The sequence below is a fragment of the Salmo salar genome, chromosome ssa16 (assembly GCF_905237065.1).
Source record: "Salmo salar chromosome ssa16, Ssal_v3.1, whole genome shotgun sequence".
In the NCBI taxonomy this organism is placed as follows: domain Eukaryota; kingdom Metazoa; phylum Chordata; class Actinopteri; order Salmoniformes; family Salmonidae; genus Salmo; species Salmo salar.
In genome coordinates, this window is record NC_059457.1 from 37338778 (window position 1) to 37361757 (window position 22980).

Sequence of the window (22980 nt, forward strand, 5' to 3'; positions counted from 1 at the left end):
TTTTGAGTCCATTTTGTGTTTTGTTTGCAGGATTTTCCTTTTTGGTAGAAGGGGAGGTAAATTCCGTCAACACTTATTTTTATTTTTTTCCCCCCCCTGTGGCATTATATGTTTTAATGACCTCAGAGGCCTGCTTAGGTTTGTTCTGGACTAATTAGCCTAGGCAGCTGGCGCGTTCTTAACAGCACAGAGGGTCCAGTGTGTGCTGGCAGCCATGCGTTTACCCGTGCCTGCAGTCTAGGGCCTCCCCTCCCCACTTCCCTCCATCCTCCACTCCACTCGCAGGCTAGCCCCAGAAAGAGTTAACCTGGAGAAAGTGTGGCCGCACCGTGGCTGGAATCCAGGGCCAAAAATCAACCAGCTGCACACTTAGTCCTTTGATGCGCTGCGCTGCGCTGCAAGGCGAGCGGTGTATGTGGAATTGTCAGGATGGGGAGGAACATGACTCCATAGCAAGAGCAGTAATCTTACCTGGATTAGACTGAGAAAGAAATGGAGAGGGAAGGAATGCCAGAGTTGGAGATTTTCTCCATTGCTGGTAAAAATAGCTGGGGTTTTTGGTGGTTACTCGGGTGAGCAGTCAAACAATGTCCTATAGTCCACTGAAAGCATAAAGGCAAGGGGAAACAGATGTTTGAAAGGTATGCCATCCAATAAAAAGGTCTAATTACACCAGTGGAAAGAATTCATGCCTCACTCCTACGTAACCATGAGACTAGAAAGATCAACTCCAGCCCTTCCTATGTTCAACTACGCTCCCAAGATTGTGTTATAATAATATTAAAGTGAAAGTCTGCTTCCAAAGCACACCTGGTCATCCATATTTTAATTGGGTCACAGATAACACTCTAATTAGGCCTAACTGCAAACTAACACATTTGCATTCCAAGGGCAGGAAAAGTGTTTAAAATTATCAATTTCCCCAAAACAGGGAATCATAACATTCATGGCATACCACACAAGTTGTGTGAAGCTTCCAGGAAAGTCCAGTTGAGGTATTATATCTCTGCTAGCTGGGGCTGCTATAGAAACTATGGCTGCTGTTTTGTTGAGCATCATGACCTACCCTCTCCCCCTCAGTGTGTTACTGCAAACCTTTCTGAATATCTTACCAGTTCCCATTTAAGACTTTCCACTGAGTTTTATTGGCTGGCTTGAGTTGTGCTTAGCCCTCTTAGTCAGTGCTATATGCTTTCTCCTAATGTCTTTATCCTAACAGCCACACAGGTATAATGTTCCATAAAGAATGCTCGGGGGGAACCCAGTCCACCCCTCTAGTCTCTCTCTCTCAGCCATGTGGTCAGAGCAGTTTAGTGAGCCGGATTATCCTCCATCTCACCTTCTCCTCAAAAGCGACACCATTTCTCTGTGGTGTCAAATTCTCCCTGTCCCCCTCATATTGTGCTGTCTGCAGTGTTTGTGAAGAGAAGAAGTATTTCGCCCAACAATGTGCCAATTATTTATATATTTTTCAAATTGGGAGAGCGGGAGGAAGTCAGTGAGTCGCTCCACCAGCTGTAGGAAGCGAGGGACTGAATTACAGAAATGAATCAAGTGGACACCCCTCCAGGGTAGGCAGCCCTTGGAAGCAGCCTCAGCCCCATCTTCGTCTGCACACTACAAGCTCCCTGGCCACACAGGAAGAGCTCGAGATGGGAACCAAACCGTACAGAAAGTCTTTGTTTTAAGAGCTTCTCGGCAAAACAATATGCCACACTAATATGGCCGTCACTGGCAGAGCTGTCTGTGAATACGTAGGTTGTATTTAGACATCAGCCGATATCTGTTGAAAGGGCCTGAGTTTGTATTCACTAGAGCGATCCAAAGTCCTCTGTAAGACCACCAGATCTTATAAGTTCAAGTTGCCATTGTTAAATACCTGCTGTGAACAGGATATGCAAGTGTACTGGTGCCTTTGTCCTCAGTTCCTATAGAGTTTTGTAAAGTGCTTGTGGACGACGTCGTTTTCATCCAGAGAAGTCTTTTCTTAACTTTTCATTATCATTTTTGTGTCCGAGCCACTTCGGCTTGTCTCCCACCAAAATAAAGACCTAGGGTTGGTTGGTTGTATGGAGTGATTAACACCCACGTGAACCCACTGATACCTCCATGCAAACCGAAATGGGAGAAGCACACAGTGCTGATCTGTGTAGTGCTCAGTTTCTCCTAGAGTAGAATATGCTCACCATGTCACGTAGGAGTGGCCATTATAAGATGCCACACTCCAGAATTTTCAGTCGGACTGAAATATTTCCTGGAGCTTACACCAGTTTGCTAAAATAAAAAACACAGGTCTATTTTCAGTGGCACAGTTTTGTGTAATAGTAATGCCGGGTTGGCTAGGATTTGTGTCGAGTGTAATTGCAGCCTTTTCAGAAATAAGCAGTTAAGTTCCCAGTAAGGAACACTCAGTTTCAGCTCTCTCTTTCTGCTCCTCATAAGACAGAGGCATGCTTTGGCACCACTCCCTATATCCGTTTACTTCATTTTCTAATGCAACCCTTGTGACTGGAATCCTATACTGTCACATTTATTCATTTAAATATGATATACTCTGCGTGAATAAGGATTATTTGTCTGGTCTCCCACTTAGCAGAAATTGGGTTTTTCCCCAGATATTGACGGTCATGCTCCACAGTTAATGGTGATCTTTGAATATAAATAGCTTGTCAGTTTGCAGTTAGTTACATAGAGTTTTATTGATTTTAAATGTCTCCATGATCTGGCTTTGAAACAGTCTTGAAATTACTGCTCTCTACAACTCTATGAAATACAATGACAATACTGTCATTGTTAGTGCATTCTATCCAGTGTCAGTAACCTGCTCTGACCTGTTTGTGTGTTTTAAAATGTACCCCAGCTTACCCCAGGTTATCAAGAATTAGATGTCATAACTCATATTGACGCCTACAGCATCTATGGTAGGGATCATCAACTAGATTCAGGCGCAATTTTTCTTTTCTTGAGCGGATGGTCGTGGGGGGGTGGAACATAATTCCAAATAATTTGTAGACTGCAAATTGACTGCAAGAAGCCCAAACAGATATATTTGACTAAAACATAATAATTTCAAACCTTCCTAACTTCTGTATACAATATTATGCTTGGGAATACTGTGGAACATTTCTAAAATTAAATCACTTGATTTGCTGTTGTCAGTTGTCAACTTTGGCAGCCAAATAAAATCCCCACCAGTTTCTTTCCGCCAATTGGGGAATCCTGATCTATGGGTGTGGGTAGATGCTTGTGTGTTACAGAACAAGAGCCTGAGGACAAACTCTTTTGCTTGGACAATTGCTTATGCCTATCAGACAAATGCCTATCAGTTGCTGTTTCCTACCACTGTGCCCTTGAGCAAAGCACCCAACTGCTCCATGGGTGCTGAAATAACAAACTTTTTTGCTCATACTTGGCAAAAGCTACTGCTTGGGTTGCCCATCAATATTAAACCCCCCTCCTCTCTGTAAACCCAGGTGATTGATGTGGACGGCTCCAACAGGATGACCCTGCTGGAGGACAAGTTACCCCACATCTTTGGCTTCACGCTGCTGGGCGACTACATCTACTGGACGGATTGGCAGAGGAGGAGCATCGAGAGGGTCCACAAGACCAACGCCATCCGAGAGATCATCATTGACCAGCTGCCTGATCTCATGGGACTCAAGGCCACCAGAGTCACTGAGGTCTCCGGTACGAGAAAGAGGAAATTATGGGGTTTTATTGTTATTTGGATGTATACAGCTGTAGTAGTGTAAGAAGTGTTTCATTTATAAACTCAGCAAAAAAATAAACGTCCTCTCACTGTCAACTACGTTTATTTTCAGCAAACTTAATGTGTAAATATTTATGAACATAAGATTCAACAACTGAGACATAAATTGAACAAGTTCCACAGATATGTGACTAACAGAAATTGAATAATGTGTCCCTGAACAAAGAGGGGGTCAAAAGTAACAGTCAGTATTTGGTGTGGCCACCAGCTGCATTAAGTACTGCAGTGCATCTCCTCCTCATGGACTGCACCAGATTTGCCAGTTCTTGCTGTGAGATGTTACCCCACTCTTCCACCAAGGCACCTGCAAGTTCCCGGACATTTCTGGGGGTGAATGGCCCTAGCACTCACCCTCCGATCCAACAGGTCCCAGACGTGCTCAATGGGATTGAGATCTGGGCTCTTCGCTTTCGCTGGCCATGGCAGAACACTGACATTCCTGTCTTGCAGGAAATCACGCACAGAACGAGCAGTATGGCTGGTGGCATTGTCATGCTGGAGGGTCATGTCAGGGTGAGCCTGCAGGAAGGGTACCACATGAGGGAGGAGGATGTCTTCCATGTAACGCACAGCATTGAGATTGCCTGCAATGACAACAAGCTCAGTCCGATGATGCTGTGACCCTCCACCACCGAGTACAGGCCTCGGTGTAACACTCATTCCTTCAACGATAAACGCAAATCCGACCATCACCCCTGGTGCGACAAAACCACGACTCGTCAGTGAAGAGCACTTTTTCCCAGTCCTGTCTGGTCTAGCGACGGTAGGTTTGTGCTCATAGGCGACGTTGTTGCTGGTGATGTCTGGTGAGGACCTGCCTTACAACAGGCCTACAAGCCCTCAATCCAGCCTCTCTCAGCCTATTACGGACAGTCTGAGCACTGATGGAGGGATTGTGGGTTTCTGGTGTAACTCGGGCAGTTGTTGTTGCCATCCTGCCCCTGATGTTCGGATGTACCGATCCTGTGCAGGTATTGTTACACGTGGTCTGCCACTGTGAGGATGATCAGCTGTCCGTCCTGTCTCCCTGTAGTGCTGTGTTCGGCGTCTCACAGTACAGACATTGCAATTTATCGCCCTGGCCACATCTGCAGTCCTCATGCCTCTATGCAGCATGCCTAAGGCACGTTCACGCAGATGAGTAGGGACCCTGGGCATTTTTCTTTTGGTTGTTTTTCAGAGTCAGTAGAAAGGCCTCTTTAGTGTCCTAAGTGTTTCATAACTGTGACCTTAATTGCCTACCGTCTGTAATCTGTTACTGTCTTAACGACCGTTCCACAGGTGCATGTTCATTAATTGTTTATGGTTCAAGCATGGAAAACTGTTTAAACCCTTTATAATGAAGATCTGTGAAGTTATTTGGATTTTTACGAATTATCTTTAAAAGACAGGGTCCTGAAAAAGACGTTTCTTTTTTTACAGAGTTTAGGTAGTGACAGAGGGCGGCGCATAATTGGCCCAACGTTGTCCGTGTTAGGGTTTGGCCGGGGTAGGAAGTCATTGTAAATAAGAATTTGTTCTTAAATGTTCTTAACTGACTTGCCTAGTTAAATAAAGGTTACATTTATTTTATTTTTTTATTCTACAATATTAAGTATTTAATAATTCTGAGTACTACTAGGGTAAATGTTTTCTTATGTATGATGTATTATCACAACTGACAGCTGTAAACAGTCCTTAGAGATTACAGTACCAGAGCTCCCGGTCTGCTGCAGATAAACTGACCATGTCTCTCTCTTTCCCTCTCTCCCTCATAAAGGCACAAACGGCTGTGTGGAGGATAATGGCGGTTGCAGCCACCTGTGTTTCCACCGGCCCCAGGGCCTGCGCTGTGACTGTCCCATGGGCCTGGAGCTCCTTAATGACATGAGGACGTGCGTGGTGCCCGAGGCTTTCCTGCTCTTCACCAACCGGGCTGACATCCGCTCCATCTCCCTCGGGACCAACTCCAACGACGTGGCCATCCCCCTCACCGGGGTCAAGGAGGCCTCCGCCCTCGACTTTGACGTCTCTGAGAACAGGATCTACTGGACTGACGTCAGCACCAAGGTGAGAACGACTCCTTTTCTCTGTAAATCTATTCTAGTCATTCTTTTTAGGGTTTCCATTCAAATTTTTGGGGTTTGTTTTCTGTCATCTGGGTTAATTTAGCTATCGGGATGTTTTATTTATTTAAGCGCCAGGATTTTTTGGTTCATATTGAGCTAAGTGTCTGACTCTACTCCACTGTCCTCCCTCCCTCAGACCATCAGCAGGGCCTTCATGAACGGCAGCTCTGTTGAGCATGTGATCGAGTTTGGGCTGGATTACCCAGAAGGCATGGCAGTAGACTGGATGGGCAGGAACGTGTACTGGGCCGACACAGGGACCAACCGCATCGAGGTGGCCCGGCTGGATGGACAATACCGACAGGTCCTGGTGTGTAAGGACCTGGACAACCCTCGCTCCCTGGCCCTTAACCCTGCCAATGGGTAAGACTGACTGGGATCCAGCTCATCTGCATGACACAACTCACAGACATGTCTGACTGACATGAGCCTGGTCCCAGATCGGTTTGAGCTGTCTTGCCAGCTTTGAACGTGTGACAATGACCATAGGAGTTGGAATGGCAAGGCGGTACAAACGGATCTGAAACCAGGCTAGGCTGACGTCATCTGTTTACCAGTACCCATAGAGATAACTGTCTGTCTGGGTGAATCCCCTCGCATGATTCGTTCCCTCTGACTTTCTCAGGCAGGGAGTGTAGTGAGGTTGCATCAGAGGCACAGCACTGCGGCTTTCAAGTTTTTGTCACCTGCACAAGTACAGTGAAATGTCTTTCTTGCAAGCTCTTTCCCAACAATGCAGTAATATCAGTAGTACTATAAAATATAGTCGAACAAAAACACGAGAAATAGAAATAAGATGAACACAAGAAAGTAAGTAAGCTATATACAGGGTCAGTTCATGGTCAGTGCCAATACCATAGTTACAATGAGCAGGAATACAGTGTGGTAGAGGTAGATATGTATTGGGGTAAGGTGACTAGGCATCAGGATATGATAAAGGATATCAGGATAAGATAAACAGAGTAGTAGCAGCAGTGTGTATGCGTGATGCACGTGTGTAGAGTCAGTATGAATGTGTGCATGGTGTGTGTGAACACATTTAAGTGTGTGAGTGTATAGTCCTGTGAGTGGGCACAGAGTCAGTGCAAAAATAAAAAGAAGGGTCAATGCAGATAGTCTGTGTAGCCATTTTGTTAGCTATTTAGCAGTCTTATGACTTAGAAATAGAAGCTGTTTAGGAGCCTGTTGGTGTCAGACTTGTTGCTCTGGTACCACTTGCCGTGCGTAAGCAGAGAACAGTCTATGGCTTGGGTGGCTGGTGTCTTTAGCAATTTTCCGGGCCTTCCTTTCACACCACCTGATTTGGTGGTCCTGGATGGCAGGGAGCTGGGCCCCAGTGATGTTACTGGGCTGTCCGTACCACCCTCTGTAGCGCCATGTGATCGAGGGCGGTGAAGTTGCCAAACCAAGCAGTGATGCAGCCAGTCAAGATGCTCTCAATGGTGCAGTTGTAGACCTTTTTGAGGATCTGAGGGTCCATGCCAAATCTTTTCAACCTCTTTAGGGGGATGAGGCACTGTTGCGCCTTCTTCACGACTGTGTGCATGTGTGTGGACCATTTTAAGTACTTTAGTGATTTGGACACTGTAGTCCACGATCAGCTCTTTGGTCATACTGACATTGAGGGAGAGGTTGTTGTCCTGGCAACACATTGCCAAGTCACTAACCTCCTTTCTGTAGGCGCCTCATTGCCGCCGGTGAAAAGGCCTACCACCGTCGTGTCGTCAGCTAACTTGATGATCATGTTGGAGTAGTGCATGACTATGTAGTCGTGGGTGAACAGTAGGGGACTGAGCACACATCCCTGTGGAGCCCCCATGTTGAGGGTCAGCATGGCGAATGTGATGTTGCCTACCCTCCCCACCTGGGGTGGCCCGCCACCTCGGCCCGTCAGGAAGTCCAGGATCCAGTTACAGATGGAGACTTCTCCTCCATGTGAGGAGTTGTTAGTCGATACATGTGTGCCAACATGTCACAGCTTTTACATGTCACTCTGCAGGATGAAGTCATGTCCTGGAGCTGTCAAGAGTCATGCTTGTGGCTTCTGATGCATTTTTTACCACCTAGCTTTAACCCTCGGCATTTTTTCCTTTCTCAGATACTGAACTGGCTTGAGTTCTACAGGTATTATCCCCATTGCTGGGGCCGTTGCCATTTACCAGTCCATATTGAATTAGTTTGGGAATGCAGACATAGTCTTGGCTGGCATCAAGTGTTTGGGGGTATATGGGCTAGAGGTCGACTGATTATGACTAACACCGATACCGATTATTGGAGGACCCAAAAAAAACGATACCGACTAAATCGGCCAATACAAATATATATATATATTTGTAATAATGACAATTACAAAACACTTTTATTTTAACTTAATATAATGCATCAAAATCTATTTCGTCTCAAATAAATAATAAAACATGTTCAATTAATGCAAAAACAAAGTGTTGGAGAAGAAAGTAAAAGTGCAATATTTGCCATTTAAAAAAGCTAACGTTTAAGTTCCTTGCTCAGAACATATGAAAGCTGGTGGTTCCTTTTAACATGAGTCTTCAATATTCCCAGTTAACAAGTTGTAGGTTGTAGTTATTATAGGACTATTTATCTCATATAAGACCATTTGTATTTCATATACCTTTGACTATTGGATATTCTTATAGGCACTTTAGTATTGCCAGCCTAATATCGGGAGTTGATAGGCTTGAAGTCATAAACAGCGCAATGCTTGAAGAGCTGCTGGCAAATGCAGGAAAGTGCTGTTTGAATGAATGCTTACAAGCCTGCTGCTGCCTACCACCGCTCAGTCAGACTGCTCTATCAAACTCATAGATTTAATTATAATAACACACAGAAATACGAGCCTTAGGTCATTAATGTGGTCAAATCCGGAAACTATCATTTCGAAAACAAAACGTTTATTCTTTCAGTGAAATACGGAACCGTTCCGTATTTTGTCTAACAGGTGGCATCCCTAAGTCTAAATATTGCTGTTACGTGGCACAACCTTCAATGTTATGTCATAATTATGTACAATTCTGGCAAATTAATTACCGTATTTGTTAGAAAGAAATGGTCTTCACACAGTTCGCAACAAGCCAGGCAGCCTAAACTGCTGCACATACCCTGACTCTGCTTGCACAGAACGCAAGAGAAATGACACAATTTCCCTAGTTAAAAGAAATTCATGTTAGCAGGCAATATTAACTAAATATGCAGGTTTAAAAATATATACTTGTGTATTGATTTTAAGAAAGGCATTGATGTTATGGTTAGGTACACAATTGGTGCAACGACAGTCCTTTTTTCGCCAATGCGCTTATTAAATCATCACCCGTTTTGGCGAAGTAGGCTGTGATTCGATGAGAAATTAGGAGGCATCGCATCGATTATATGCAACGCAGGACAAGCTAGATAAACTAGTAATATCAACCATGTGTAGTTATTTAGTGATTATGTTAAGATTGATTGATTGTTTTTTAATAAGATAAGATTAATACTAGCTAGCAACTTACCTTGGCTCCTTGCTGCACTCGCGTAACAGGTAGTCAGCCTGCCACGCAGTCTCCTTGTGGAGTGCAATGTAATTGGCCATAATCGGTGTCCAAAAATGCCGATTACCGATTATGAAAAATTGAAAACAGCCCTAATTAATCGGTCGACCTCTAATATGGGCTTGTTCTACTATGTTAAAAGCAGCTATGTGTGTCTCCTCAGCTACATGTATTGGACAGAGTGGGGAGGCAAGCCCAGGATCGCCAGGGCCCACATGGACGGCAGCAACATAATGACCCTAGTGGACAAAGTGGGCAGAGCCAACGGCCTCACCATCGACTACATCGACCAGAGACTCTACTGGACCGACCTGGACACCTGTATGATAGAGTCAACCAACATGCAAGGTAAACGCATACACTAGTCAACCTCTTCTCCAACCCCTCTGTTGTTTATGATTGATGATACATGATGAGCATAGAACTCTGTAATATCGCTGTGGTTGACAGCAATCTTCATTCATGTCCATTCTCCTTTTTCCCCCCAATATTACTGTACAAATATATCATATTGCTGTGGTTAACATCAATATCCTCAGATCTTCAATAATCCATATATTGACAATCATATTTCACCCAGGTCTACAGAGGGAGATAGTGGCTGACGACCTCCCTCATCCGTTCGGTCTGACCCAGTACCGGGACTACATCTACTGGACAGACTGGAACCTGCGCAGCATCGAGCGGGCCGACAAGCGCTCTGGGCTGAACCGCACCATGGTCCAGGGACACCTGGAGTACGTTATGGACATCCTGGTCTTCCACTCCTCTCGCCAGGACGGTGCCAATGACTGTTCCCAGAACAACGGCAACTGTGCCCACCTGTGCCTGGCGTCGCCCGCCGGCTCCCAGTGCCGCTGTGCCTCCCACTACATACTGGACTCAAACAGCAGGAACTGCAGCTGTGAGTAGAGAAACGACCAGGGCCGGCATTGACAGGGGGTTGTTGAGTTTATGTTTTTGGTTTGATTCAGTGTTGTATTTAGTGTGTTGGTACAGTCATAGTTTATTCTGTTTTGAGGCATATGCACAAATCTCCTGTGGACATTTTACTGTAAGTTGGAAATTGAATCTCTCTGTTAAGAGTAGGTGAGTCAGTGTATTTTACAACGTCTTTGCTCTAGAAGGATGTATTGTCTTAATGAAATCCAGGTGTGTCTACAGCCCTTGGCCATGCAAACCTCATAACACGTGTCTGTCTGAATCATACCATGAGCTGACCTCAGACTTTCACTGAGGCCTGATGTGGACAAGTGTTAGAAAGTAGGTTGCTGTGCACATATCACAGACTGAGCATTCCTCTGGTCTTGGCATGGGATGAAGGCCCTGTGTTTCTACATGTCTTTTTCTTTCTTACTGCTGCATACTTCCCTGGCCTCTGGGGACCACTGATTACTGCATTCTAGTAAGCTGATTACAACATCCTGAGTCATGGAAAGGTTGGTAGGAGAGAGGGAGGAAGAGATATAGAGGGAGGGGACAGAGAGAGTGAGCGAGAAGGGGAGATGGAGAGATTCAAATGTTTGGATTGGGCCTGTTGACCTCTGACCCCTCCCTCCCTCCAGCCCCCTCTAGCTTCCTCCTGTTCAGCCAGAAGGCCTCAATCAGCCGCATGGTTCTGGGTGAGCAGAGCCCCGACATCATCCTTCCCATCCATGTCCTTCGCAACGTCCGGGCCATCAGCTACGACCCCCTAGACCACCTGGTCTACTGGGTGGACGGGCGGCAGAACATCAGGAGGGCCCGCGACGATGGCACACAGGCGAGTCATGCTGATAGAGAAGACCACATATTTACTTGCTTTTACATACACAGTTAAGATGCATATAGTGTATTGTTTTTCAATTACATTTTAGTTTACATGCATATAAAGTTGAGGGAGTTATAGAACTTCATTTAATTGTCAGTACAGCCATTTGTTTGAACACTCGCATATCTTTTGTCGACAGTGTGAAATCTTTCACAATTATAGGCCCTTTCTCTGATTTAATCTCCTTCATCCTCTTCCAGTCGTCAGTGGTGGTGTCCACCACTTCCACCCACCAGCAGCAGCCTGACAAACAGCCCCACGACCTAAGCCTGGACACCTACAGCCGTACTGTCTACTGGACTTGTGAGGCCACCAATACCATCAACCTCCAGCGCCTGGACGGAGACGCCGTGGGCGTGGTGCTGCGAGATGAACATGACAAACCCAGAGCCATTGTAGTCAACGCCGAAAAAGGGTGAGGAGGGAAGGGGGAGTGTTGTATCATAGAGGTGACTGGAAAACAAAGTGCTGCCTGGTTCATACTGTTGCAGCTCGAGGCAACTGTTTTTTGTGCAGATAGAGGCAAACTGACTCAATAACTGCATTTAGGGATGGCAACATTTCTATTTCAAATCTCCCAGGCTCGGTTTTCAAGTCTACCCCGAATGTGGTGGACTTGGGAATGAAAAACCGAGGGAACTCAATCACTTGAAAGCTTTTGAAAATATACAGGACTTCCAAAATAGTTCAGTGTCCCCTTATGAAATATTTTCAAGTGAGCGATGCCACTTGTATGTGTGTAAATATAGCAGTTGGCTGGCGGGCAGATCAGGGACTGGGTGTGGCACTCCTCCAAGCAGCAGAGTAATTAGTGGGTGATCAGGTGTTTAGTGATGTGGTGTTGACAATTTGACATAGGAGACTCTGTGGAACGGTGTTTATTTTCCTTCGATAGGGCAGGGAAGGAACCACAGCCCCAAGTAAGTACGAGACTGAATGTCAGGCCATGTGTGCAGCAGATGGTTGTGTTTACTGTTCTGCCTGCACTACTTTCTCCTCTCCAGTGGTGCAGTAGTATGGTCAGGGCCATAGGTCAGGGCCTGGCAGGCTGCACTGTAATTGTGATGCTCATTGTTGATGCGGCCGTTCTCCATGTTACGTTCTATTTGGGGCTCTCCTATATGGTTTGGCTTGGATGTGGCGGAGGTGACTTCTCTCATAGGAGTGACCCGGAGTAAACTAATCAACATGAGACGTTGTTTAATCGAAACATCTAAAACTGAATATTGATAGCAATCAGCTTGACAATTTGATATGGTCTTATAGTTGTTTTTATCCGATTTGAAAGTTTCATTCAGTTGCTTCTCTCTTCATGGGCCTGGAAAGCACTAGATAGACATTGAAGATATTTGGCCGAGCTCAGTACAGACAGTCTCAAAAGGTTATAGGCAGGTTGAAGAGCTGTCAGGGTTAATTTGTTCTCTCCCACGTTCCCTTGAGAAGTGACGGCTTCTACATTTACTCAAAGCATTATGTTATTACATTAATACTTCAACTGATTACACTCAGACTGATATAAAAAAAAATAATCCCTTTTGACTTGACGAGGCAGAACCAAACTGAAGAAGCAGAACCAAATTACAAACAGACGAGCGTTTGCGCAATTGCATTTCTTCCTTCAAGTCTTCTCTGTCTAAACAGGTGTTAAGGGAGGTTCTTATCAGAGCTGATAGAAGCTGGTGTGAGACGTAACAAACCGGGAAGGCCTCTACTCCTCCAGGCTCTGAGAGGGGGGCCAACTGAACAGCCCTGCGCTCTTGTCTACACCCAGCACAGTACAATACAGGCTGCCCTGCCCACCCATCAAAACACATACCTCAACTGTTATTTATCTCCCATCTAGCAGTAAATCTCTCTGGCTGATTTCCATGTTGTAGTGTGATTAATATATCTGTCAATGTTGACTGTCTAAAATCCTGTACACAGTTGGTGGTTTGGGCAGCAACTGTTCAAATGTCTGTCAGTATGCTTTTTGTTGTTTTTTTCTTACTGCCTCCATCTCTCCTGTAGGTATATGTATTTCACGACCATGCAGGATCGCTCTGCTAAGATCGAGGGAGCGTCTCTGGATGGGACGGAGCGGGAGTCTTTGTTCACCACGGGCCTGATCCGGCCTGTAGCCCTGGCCCTGGACAACAAGCTGGGGAAACTCTTCTGGGTGGACGCTGACTTGAAACGCATTGAGAGCAGTGACCTCACTGGTGAGTCCCAATGCTAAAGAAGTGTGGACAGCCATTCTAGATCCAGAGCATCAGCACTCAAACACTGCTGATCATCTGAAAAGCTGTTGCTATGGTTTATCAGTTTTGACAGCATTTATTTACATCTCTCATTCTCAGTAGTACACAGAACTACCATGGAAAATGACAATGTTCCTCGAGTCCAAACACAGTTTGTGGTCTAAAATAAAATCCTAATACGTCTGAAAGCCTACATCTTCAAAGAGGATCTTCACACCAGAAAAGCCTGGCCTCTTTGGACCCCCCCATCAGGCCAATGAGGAGTCATTTGGACTCAACATTCTAATGAATACAATCGGGAAAATAATACTTTGGTTGTGTTTATGAAGAACACAATAGCATTTTCATTAGTTTGTTGCTGTGGAGTGGATGGAATTGTGATATTTTGAAATTCAGAGCTATTTGGCAATGGTAAGTGTTTTAAAAAAACATCAGAATCTGCTTTTTCTGATACTATATAGAAATCAAGTCTTGCCTTCCTGTGACACTACGATGATATGAAAAGGTAACTTTTTTGTGCAAAACAACTGTTTTTAACAATTATGTTTGATATCAAAATTCAAAACATCAGGAACACGTTCTCTTTCCATGACAGACTGACCAGGTGAATGCTATGATCCCTTATTGATGTCACTTGTTAAATCCACTGGTAGTAGGTAGTAGGTGCCAGGCGCACCGGTTTGAGTGTCAACTGCAACGCGGCTGGGTTTTTCACGCTCAACAGTTTCCTGTGTGTATCTAGAATTGTCCACCACCCAAAGGACATCCAACCAACTTGACACAACAGTGGGAAGCATTGGAGTCAACGTGGGCCAGCAACTCAATATTAGGAAGGCGTTCCTAATGTTTTGTACACTGTATGTGTGTAAAATAGACTTATTTTAGGAGAAGTCCAGAGGGGGGCATGACTTTAAAATGGCAGAGAAATTTCCATTTCAATTCATATTGGGTCAAAATGATCCCCTTGGCCTTTCTAGTGTTAAATGAATCCCCCTGCCTCTGAAGTCTGGACTGGATAGGAACAAGACAGCATCCAGACTGATTTCTCCAGGCCATTTACGCACCATCAGACTGTAGAGTTATACAAGGCAGACCATGTTTGGCAATAGTTATTGAATATTAGTCAAACTGGTTTTAGTGATGGTGTCTAAAGTTATTACCTATATTTTCTATGATAAGGTTTAGAACTTATTAAGGAAGACCTAAGGGTCTGAAAATAAATGCATTTGGGAGGATACACTGTCTTTGATGTGAGATATAGGATATCTATTGTTTGGTGTATACTACCCTTGTTCTGAGGTCATTCCTCTTCCTTCTCCCAGGAGCCAATCGGATCGTCCTCCAGGACTCTAACATCCTGCAGCCCATGGGTCTGACAGTGCTGGGGGAGCACCTGTACTGGATCGACAGACAGCAGCAGATGATCGAGAGGGTGGACAAGCTGATTGGGGAGAAGAGGACCCGTATCCAGGGCCGCATTGCCTACCTCACCAGCATTCACGCTGTGGAAGACATGGACCCTACAGAGTTTGGTAAGGCACCTGGAGGAGCCTGTGTTTAGCCACTTCCTATTGCGTCAGCTAATACCAATCCTTTTGGAAAACATCAATGTGTGATGCAGTGCTTTACTACAACAGAGTTCCATTACTCTCCAGGGGCAAAAACTCACTGTCCACATCTTCTCCTCCACAGCTTCTCATCCCTGTTCCCGTGACAACGGAGGCTGCTCACACATCTGCATCGCTAAAGGAGACGGGACACCTCGCTGCTCCTGTCCCATGCACCTGGTCCTGCTGCCCAACCTGCTCATCTGTGGAGGTACAGCTGCTGCTGTAACATTCAATAATGATGTGCGATACACAATAAGTCAAGTATAACACCAGGCATTGGCTCTGAATCTAAACTCCTCCCCCCTCCCACTTCAGACCCACCCACCTGTTCCACAGAGCAGTTCACCTGTGCCACGGGCGACATTGACTGCATCCCCATGGCATGGCGCTGTGACGGCGTCGCTGAGTGTGATGACAACAGTGACGAGGAGAACTGCCCCATGTGTTCTGCAATCCAGTTCCAGTGTGATAAGGGCCAGTGTGTGGATGCTCAGCTACGCTGCAACGGAGAGCCAGACTGCGCAGACAACTCCGATGAACAGGACTGTGACAGTACGTTCACTCAACTGACTTTATGCACAATATTGACACATACAAACTTCCAAGATGGCGCAGCAGTAAGATGTTTTAGTCTCATGTAAATATTGTCTTTAGTTTTTTATATACATTTCACTCTTTTTTCCATTTTCAAATTAAATATACCTTCCTGCAACCCGCCTCACCCAATATGATACGGAGCTGCAATTTTTTTTACCTTATAACTGGAACCTCCATCAGCAGCTAGCCAGCTAATTAGCTACTAGCCATTTAGTCATTGTTAGCCACTGCTAGCGGTCTTTACCTTTAGCTCGGACTCCAGACACTTTAGCCCGGATAATACCTGCCAGTCTGCACAGCTCAATATCAGCCCAGAGCATATCAGACTGCTTTTTTCCCCCCACTATATCACCGGATTCCTGCCGCAAGCTCTGGACCATTACACCGGATCTTCGCAGCTAGCTAGTTGCTACTGAGTGGCTATTGTAGCTAACGCCCTTGTCCAGAAGCATGCACCAGTTAGCCTCGAGCTAGGCCCATCTCCCGGCTAGAAAACGAAGTACACCAACTACAATAGCTCTTGCCAATTGGCCTGATGTAGAACTAAGAACAGATATAGCCCTTGGTTCACTTCAGACTTGAACAGCACAAAAACACCCTGTGGCGAAGTGCACTAGCTTCAAATAGTCCCCGCGATATGCAACTTCTCAGGGAAGTCAGGAACCAATACACACAGTCAGTTAGGAAAGCAAAGGCTAGCTTTTTCAAACAGACATTTGCATCCTGCAGCACCAATTCCAAAAAGTTTTGGGACACTAAAGTCCATGGAGAATAAGAGTACCTCCTCATAGCTGCTCATTGCACTGAGAATAGGAAACACTGATGAATCCATGGTAATCGAGAATTTCTATAGGCAGTTCTCTACGACTGGCCATGCTTTCCACCTGGTTACCCCGGCCAACAGCTCTGCACCCCCCCCCGAGTCTGAAAATAAATTAACCCAACAGCAACTGGCCCAAGCCCCCCCACCCAAATGTTTTGAAAGAGCTGCAAAATCTGGATCCCTACAAATCAGCTGGGCTAGACAATCTGGACCCTCTCTTCCTAAAATTATCCACTGCCATTGTTGCTAGTCTGTTCAACCTATCTTTTGTATCGTCTGAGATTCGACCTATATCCCTCTTGCCCTGTCTTTCTAAAGCCATGTGAACAAACAGATCACCGACCATTTCGAATCCCACCGTACCTTCTCCGCTATGCAATCTGGATTCAGAGCTGGTCACGGGTGCACCTGAGCCACACTCAAGGTCCTAAACGATATCACCGCCATCGATAAAAGACAGTACTGTGCAGCCGTCTTCATCGACCTGGCCAAGGCTTTCGACTCTGTCAATCACCGTATTCTTATCGGCAGACTCAACAGCCTTGGTTTCTGTAATGACTGCCTCGCCTGGTTCACTAACTACTTCTCAGATAGAGTTCAGTGTGTCAAATCGGAGGGCCTGTTGTCCGGACTTCTGGCAGTCTATGGGGTTGCCACAGGGTTTAATTCTCGGGCCGACTCTTTTCTTTGTATATATCAATGATGTCGCTCTTGCTGCGGGTGATTCTTTGATCCACCTCTACGCAGACGACACCATTCTGTATACATCTAGCCCTTCTTTGGACACTGTTAACAAACCTCCAAACGAGCTTCAATGCCATACAACACCCCTTCCGTGGCCTCCAACTGCTCTTAAATGCTAGTAAAACTAAATGCATGCTCTTCAACCGATCGATGCCCGCACCCGCCCGACTAGCATCACTACTCTGGATGGTTCTGACTTAGAATATGTGGACAACTATAAATACCTAAGTGTCTGGCTAGACTGTAAACTCTTCTTCCAGACTCATATTAAGCATCTCCAATCCAAAATTAAATCTAGAGTTGCCTTCCTATTTCACAACAAAGCCTCCTTCACACATGCTGCCAAACATACCCTCGTAAAACTGACTATCCTACCGATCCTTGACTTCGGCGATGTAATTTACAAAATAGCCTCCAACACTCTACTCAGCAAATTGGATGCAGTACCATCTGTTTTGTCACCAAAGCCCCATATACTACCCACCACTGCAACCTGTATGCTCTCGTTGGCTGGTCCTCGCTACATATTCGTTGCCAAACCCACTGGCTCCAGGTCATCTATAAGTCTTTGCTAGGTGAAGCTCCGCCTTATCTCAGCTCACTGGTCACCATAGCAACACCCACCCATAGCACGCGCTCCAGCAGGGTTATTTCACTGGTCATCCCCAAAGCCAACACTTGTTTGGCCACCTTTCCTTCCAGTTCTCTGCTGCCAATGACTGGAACAAATTGCAAAAAAATAAAATACAATTCTGAAGTTGGAGATATAGATAGATATATAGATATCGCCATCTCTCACTATCTATCTAACTTTAAGCGTCAGCTGTCAGAGCAGTTTACCGATCGCTGCAGCTGTACACAGCCCATCTGTAAATGGCCCATCCAACCACCTACAAGATTTGTTTTTCTGCTCTTTTGTACACCAGTATTTCTACTTGCACATCCATCACTCCAGTGTTAATTGCTAAATGTTAATTACTTTGCCACTGGCCTATTTATTGCCTTACCGCCTTCATTTGCACACACTGTATACAGATTTGTCTATTGTGTTATTGACTGTACGTTTGTTTATCCCATGTAACTGTTTTTGTCGCATTTGAAAATGACAACTTGTTCTCAACTGGCCTACCTGGTTAAATAAAGGTGAAATAAAAACACTTCCAGTTCAGTAAACATACACCAATGTCGTAGGGATTAAAGGGCGACTGCACTTCCTGATTTGACCTCGTTTTGAAGATTACTCATGGCCGCTAGCATTTCTTAATGAGCAAAGCCAAATGAGCGTTATCTTGGATGTGGGCGTTATGTTCCCATATCGTACCCTTGCAGGTACTGTTGTTTGTCCCTCCCGAGTCACCGTAGCAACAACAGCCATTTCCTCAAAATAAGATTAATCTAAGAAATCTGTAATTAATTTAGACATTTTAGCTTTGTCGCGCAATTTTATATCTAGCTAAGGTATTTGTTCCAGTGTTTCTCAAGTTAAAAAATGTGCATGGAAAACTAGTCAGTGGGTTTTGGAATATTGACAAGTTGCAGTTGGGATACAAATGCGCTTTGATCGTCTCAATTCTCATTTTGCCCCAATTGGTGGCAGGCGTTAGTGATTGACACTGTCAAACACATCAGCATGTGGCCACTTCATAAATGGCTTAGGGCCAAGAGTTATTTCAACATAACATTGGCAACGTGTTGTCTTATGTAAACAAGTCAGAGGCGCTGTGTAATGGGCAGGTCTGTCTCGCTGTCTGGAAGTTCTGGCTGCTATAGTTGGAGAGAGTGCACAGCTGCTTCTCTCATGTTAGTGGGCACTGGGCATGATCGTAATCATACCCAACCCTCCAGTAAGTCGTGACAAATCAGTTTTGGACAAGACGGACTGACAAATGATTCTATTTACACTTTGTGGTTAATTTTTACACTAGAATAAATGTTTCTGCTTCAAAGATGCCACATAGAAACAACTTCTCTGAATTTAAACAGCCTAAAGAGCAGTTGACCTTTAATACTGGGAGATTGTACTATCACCACCAACAGCAACCTTGTTGTTTGTATTGATTTGATGATATGCTATGCCAAGTCTTGTAACGTGGACTTTGCTCTGCTCTGCTCTCCTCCCCTCAGCCATATGCCTGCCCAACCAGTTCCGCTGCAACAACAAGCAGTGCATCCTGAAGAAACAGCAGTGTGACTCCTACAATGACTGTGCTGACAACTCTGACGAGCTCTTCTGTGGTGTGTTTAACTTCACTCAGTCACTTGAGAAAATCAAGGGAGTTCAGAATTTACACTATTGTGTCATTTATTTTCCAGTAAGGAGAAACCAGTCAATCCATCTATAATATCACATTGATTTAACTGACTATTCATACTTGGCAGCAGTCCATTAAATCTGTTGTAATGTCTTTGCCCGTCTTGTAGAATTCCTCACCCCCCCGTCAAGCGATGTTCAATCACCATCTCACACCAGCACCATCGGCCCAGTCATTGGCATCATCCTGTCAGTGTTTGTGATGGGAGGGATGTACTTTGTGTGTCAGCGGGTGGTGTGCCGCCGTTACAAAGGTCCCAACGGAGCCTTCCCGCACGATTACATCAGTGGCACCTCACACGTACCCCTCAACTTCATCTCCCCCAGCAGCTCACAGCACGGAACCTTCACAGGTAAAGGTTGGCTATTACACAACACTGAAAACTGCAGATCAAATGGATGAGTGTATAGATATGGCCTGTACTGTGAAAGGATAGTATTTACATGCTGAAGCAGGTAGTTCTCACTGTATTTGACCGTTTTGTTGTTTCTTAGGCATCTCGTGTGGGAAGTCTATGATGAGTTCTGTCAGTCTGATGGGGAGCAGCTGTAGTGGGGCGCCACTCTATGACAGGAACCATGTGACAGGGGCCTCCTCCAGCAGCTCCTCCAGCACTAAGGGAGCCTTTTATCCACAGGTATGTACCCAACTTCTCTGCCCTCTCTTTGACCTACACGTAGGAACCCAACACCTGTCCTCCCAGGTGTATCTCATACATTATTTCTAAACTGGGGGGAAATGTACATTTTCTCCTGTTTGAACTTTACTGGACACTGGATGATCTCAAAACTTAAGTTTGTAATTGAAGGGGTAAGGGTTCGCATTTTTTTTCCTGTATTTGCAGATGCTCAACCCGCCTCCCTCTCCAGCCACGGATCGCTCCCTGTATAATGCAGAGATCTTCTACTCCTCTAACAGTCCCTCCACCACCAGGTCTTACAGGTAAGAGATGAGGCACACTTGATCAGTTTCTCTCTTTGTATTATGCAACAGTCAGCTTGATGTAAATTGGCACCTCTTTGCTGTTGTGAAATAAAACAATGTTGTCTTTTCTCTCCTCCATGCTTGCTCCTGAAAGGCCTTATCTAATGCGCGGTGTGGCACCCCCCACCACCCCATGCAGCACTGACGTCTGTGACAGCGACTACGCCACAAGTCGTTGGAAGAGCAACAAGTACTACATGGACCTAAACTCAGACTCTGACCCCTACCCTCCCCCCCCCACTCCCCGGAGCCAGTACCTATCAGCAGAGGAGAGCTGCCCCCCTTCTCCATCCACAGAGCGCAGTTACTTTCACCTCTGTCCCCCACCCCCGTCACCCTGCACTGACTCTTCATGACACCTGGGGAAATAGCCATGTCTGTAAATAATTTTAAATAAACAAATTAGAATTATATTTTATTCATTTCCACTGATTGCCATGGGTTAAAGTGGAGGTGGAATAGGGCCAGATCAAGTGTGAAGTTGTTGTACAGTGAATTCTATCACTTGTCTTTATTTTTCATGTTTCCTACCTTCGTTTCAGATGGAGTATCCTCCTAATTAGAAGACTTTCAATTTGACTATTCTATTGGCCTTTGACAATTCTTAGATTTTTCAGCAAAGTACTTTAGAACTTCATTCAAACGTACCAATTTACAGTGAAATTTGAACAAGAAGTCACCAATATTGGTTTGAGAAATTACTCCATTCAAATGTTACATGTGGCCAGCCACATTACAAATACCAAAAGAATTTAACAAAACAAATTGTAAATATTTGTAATTAAGTAAATAAGAAATGTTTCACAACAGCCATGAAATGCTCTTATTAATTGAAATGGTCCTGAGCATGTCTTTGTTTTGTTTCGGAGTTTACCAAAAATGTGTTTGCTGCTACTGTACATATATACTTTACTCTGAATTATGAGAACACCCAACAAAACAATTACAATTTGACAATAGATCATTAAGCTGTTTTAACTGTTTCAATTAGTAACATCGTAAAAAAATTGTGTGTAGAACAGTATATATACACACGTTAATTGTTTTGAAGGACTCCTTATGAAAAAAAAACTCATAAGAGCAGCTTCATCTTTGATGCAGTTATCAACCAGAAATGACAAGGTTTTGCACAACCTTTTAACTCTATCATGAATCGCTTATGCAATGTCCATGTGATACTAGACTGACTATTCACATTTATTGAAACAACAATACTGTTGGTATTTCAGCTTTTGTCAATTAGACAAATGTCTGTAGTTTAGTAAAAGCTATTCCATATTTTCTAAACAATGTTTGAAAAACTGTAGATTCAATTGTAGTGAAACCCTCACCATCTTCACATACCTTTCAACTTAAATAGATTGAATTTCATCAGTGGTGAATATTATGCACCTGTAAAATCGTGGCTCTATTATATTGTCTTGCTTTGAAGATTGACAATGTTGCCAAACTGAGCACTTCCTTAAATGAACTATTCAACCAGTTAAGAAATGTGAACAGTGAATGTAAAATTACATAGAGGGAAATGTATATTGAATTCATACCTCTTGTTCTTGTTTTCTGGGCTTTTTCTCTGCCATTTGTATATTTGTGTATAGGCAATTAACCATGGTGCTGACAAGTGAAATTAAATAATTTTCTATATTAAATGGTATGATCAAAAGTGTCCGGCTTCCATCTGTATGTTGAACACCTCTGGCTTCTAGCGGAGCGGTTATACAGGTTCCTCAGACCTCCACAACACAACCTGCTGCCCTGCCCATTTCAAGCCATGTCCTTACTGGATAGGGACAACTCCAGCTGTACTTCATTGTGCCAGTATGTAGATGCTCCCCAAACAAACCTGTGTTTCAATGCCTTGTGTACACTTGTGACAATTTTTGTATCAAAAGCATTTTTATATAATAAAGATTCTATTTTAAGGAATACTTGTGTGCCTAACTTTTGTCAAAGGCACTTTGAAGAATTTAAAATATTTTTGATTTAACACTTTTTTGGTTACTACATGATTCCATGTTTTATTTCCTAGTTTTGATGTCTTAACTATTATTGTACAATGTAGAAAATTGTAAAAATAAAAGCCCTTGAATGAGTAGGTGTGTCCAAACTTTTGACTGGTACTGTATATATAGAAATATTCATTTGTTGCATGGAAAAGGTTTTTGGTGATCCAAATAGGGCTCACATTTTCTATTGCAATACTATTAACTGCACTGGTTACGTGAGTGAATCATAGCTAAATGCTGCCACCACGTGTAGAAAAGTTGGAACGTCATCCTTATCCATTTTTCACATATACATAGAAATGCTCAATTTTTTGGGTCTCTTTTTTACTTTTCACAAGTGGACATCCATGTCCAAAAATCATCTACCCAAGTAAAGTCTAGTTATGGCCAGAATATTTTGGAGTGAGGACTGAAAGGCAGCAGGTG

At 44.3% G+C, this 22980-nt stretch overlaps 1 protein-coding gene across 1 annotated transcript in view; it reads left to right on the plus strand.

Moving 5' to 3' along the window:
* Window positions 1-22474, plus strand: part of LOC106573620 (low-density lipoprotein receptor-related protein 5) — an 84518-nt gene extending 62044 nt beyond the window's left edge. Inside the window, exons 9-24 of the mRNA XM_014148833.2 lie at window positions 3474-3690; window positions 5532-5821; window positions 6017-6243; window positions 9592-9776; window positions 10009-10332; window positions 10994-11190; window positions 11439-11653; window positions 13249-13439; window positions 14801-15010; window positions 15171-15296; window positions 15404-15640; window positions 19377-19487; window positions 19674-19916; window positions 20059-20201; window positions 20409-20506; window positions 20643-22474. Of these exons, the coding sequence (XP_014004308.2) occupies window positions 3474-3690; window positions 5532-5821; window positions 6017-6243; window positions 9592-9776; window positions 10009-10332; window positions 10994-11190; window positions 11439-11653; window positions 13249-13439; window positions 14801-15010; window positions 15171-15296; window positions 15404-15640; window positions 19377-19487; window positions 19674-19916; window positions 20059-20201; window positions 20409-20506; window positions 20643-20904 (3276 nt within the window). The 3' untranslated portion in view covers window positions 20905-22474. The remainder of the gene's footprint in view (window positions 1-3473; window positions 3691-5531; window positions 5822-6016; window positions 6244-9591; window positions 9777-10008; window positions 10333-10993; window positions 11191-11438; window positions 11654-13248; window positions 13440-14800; window positions 15011-15170; window positions 15297-15403; window positions 15641-19376; window positions 19488-19673; window positions 19917-20058; window positions 20202-20408; window positions 20507-20642) is intronic.
* The last annotated feature ends 506 nt before the right edge of the window (window positions 22475-22980 follow it).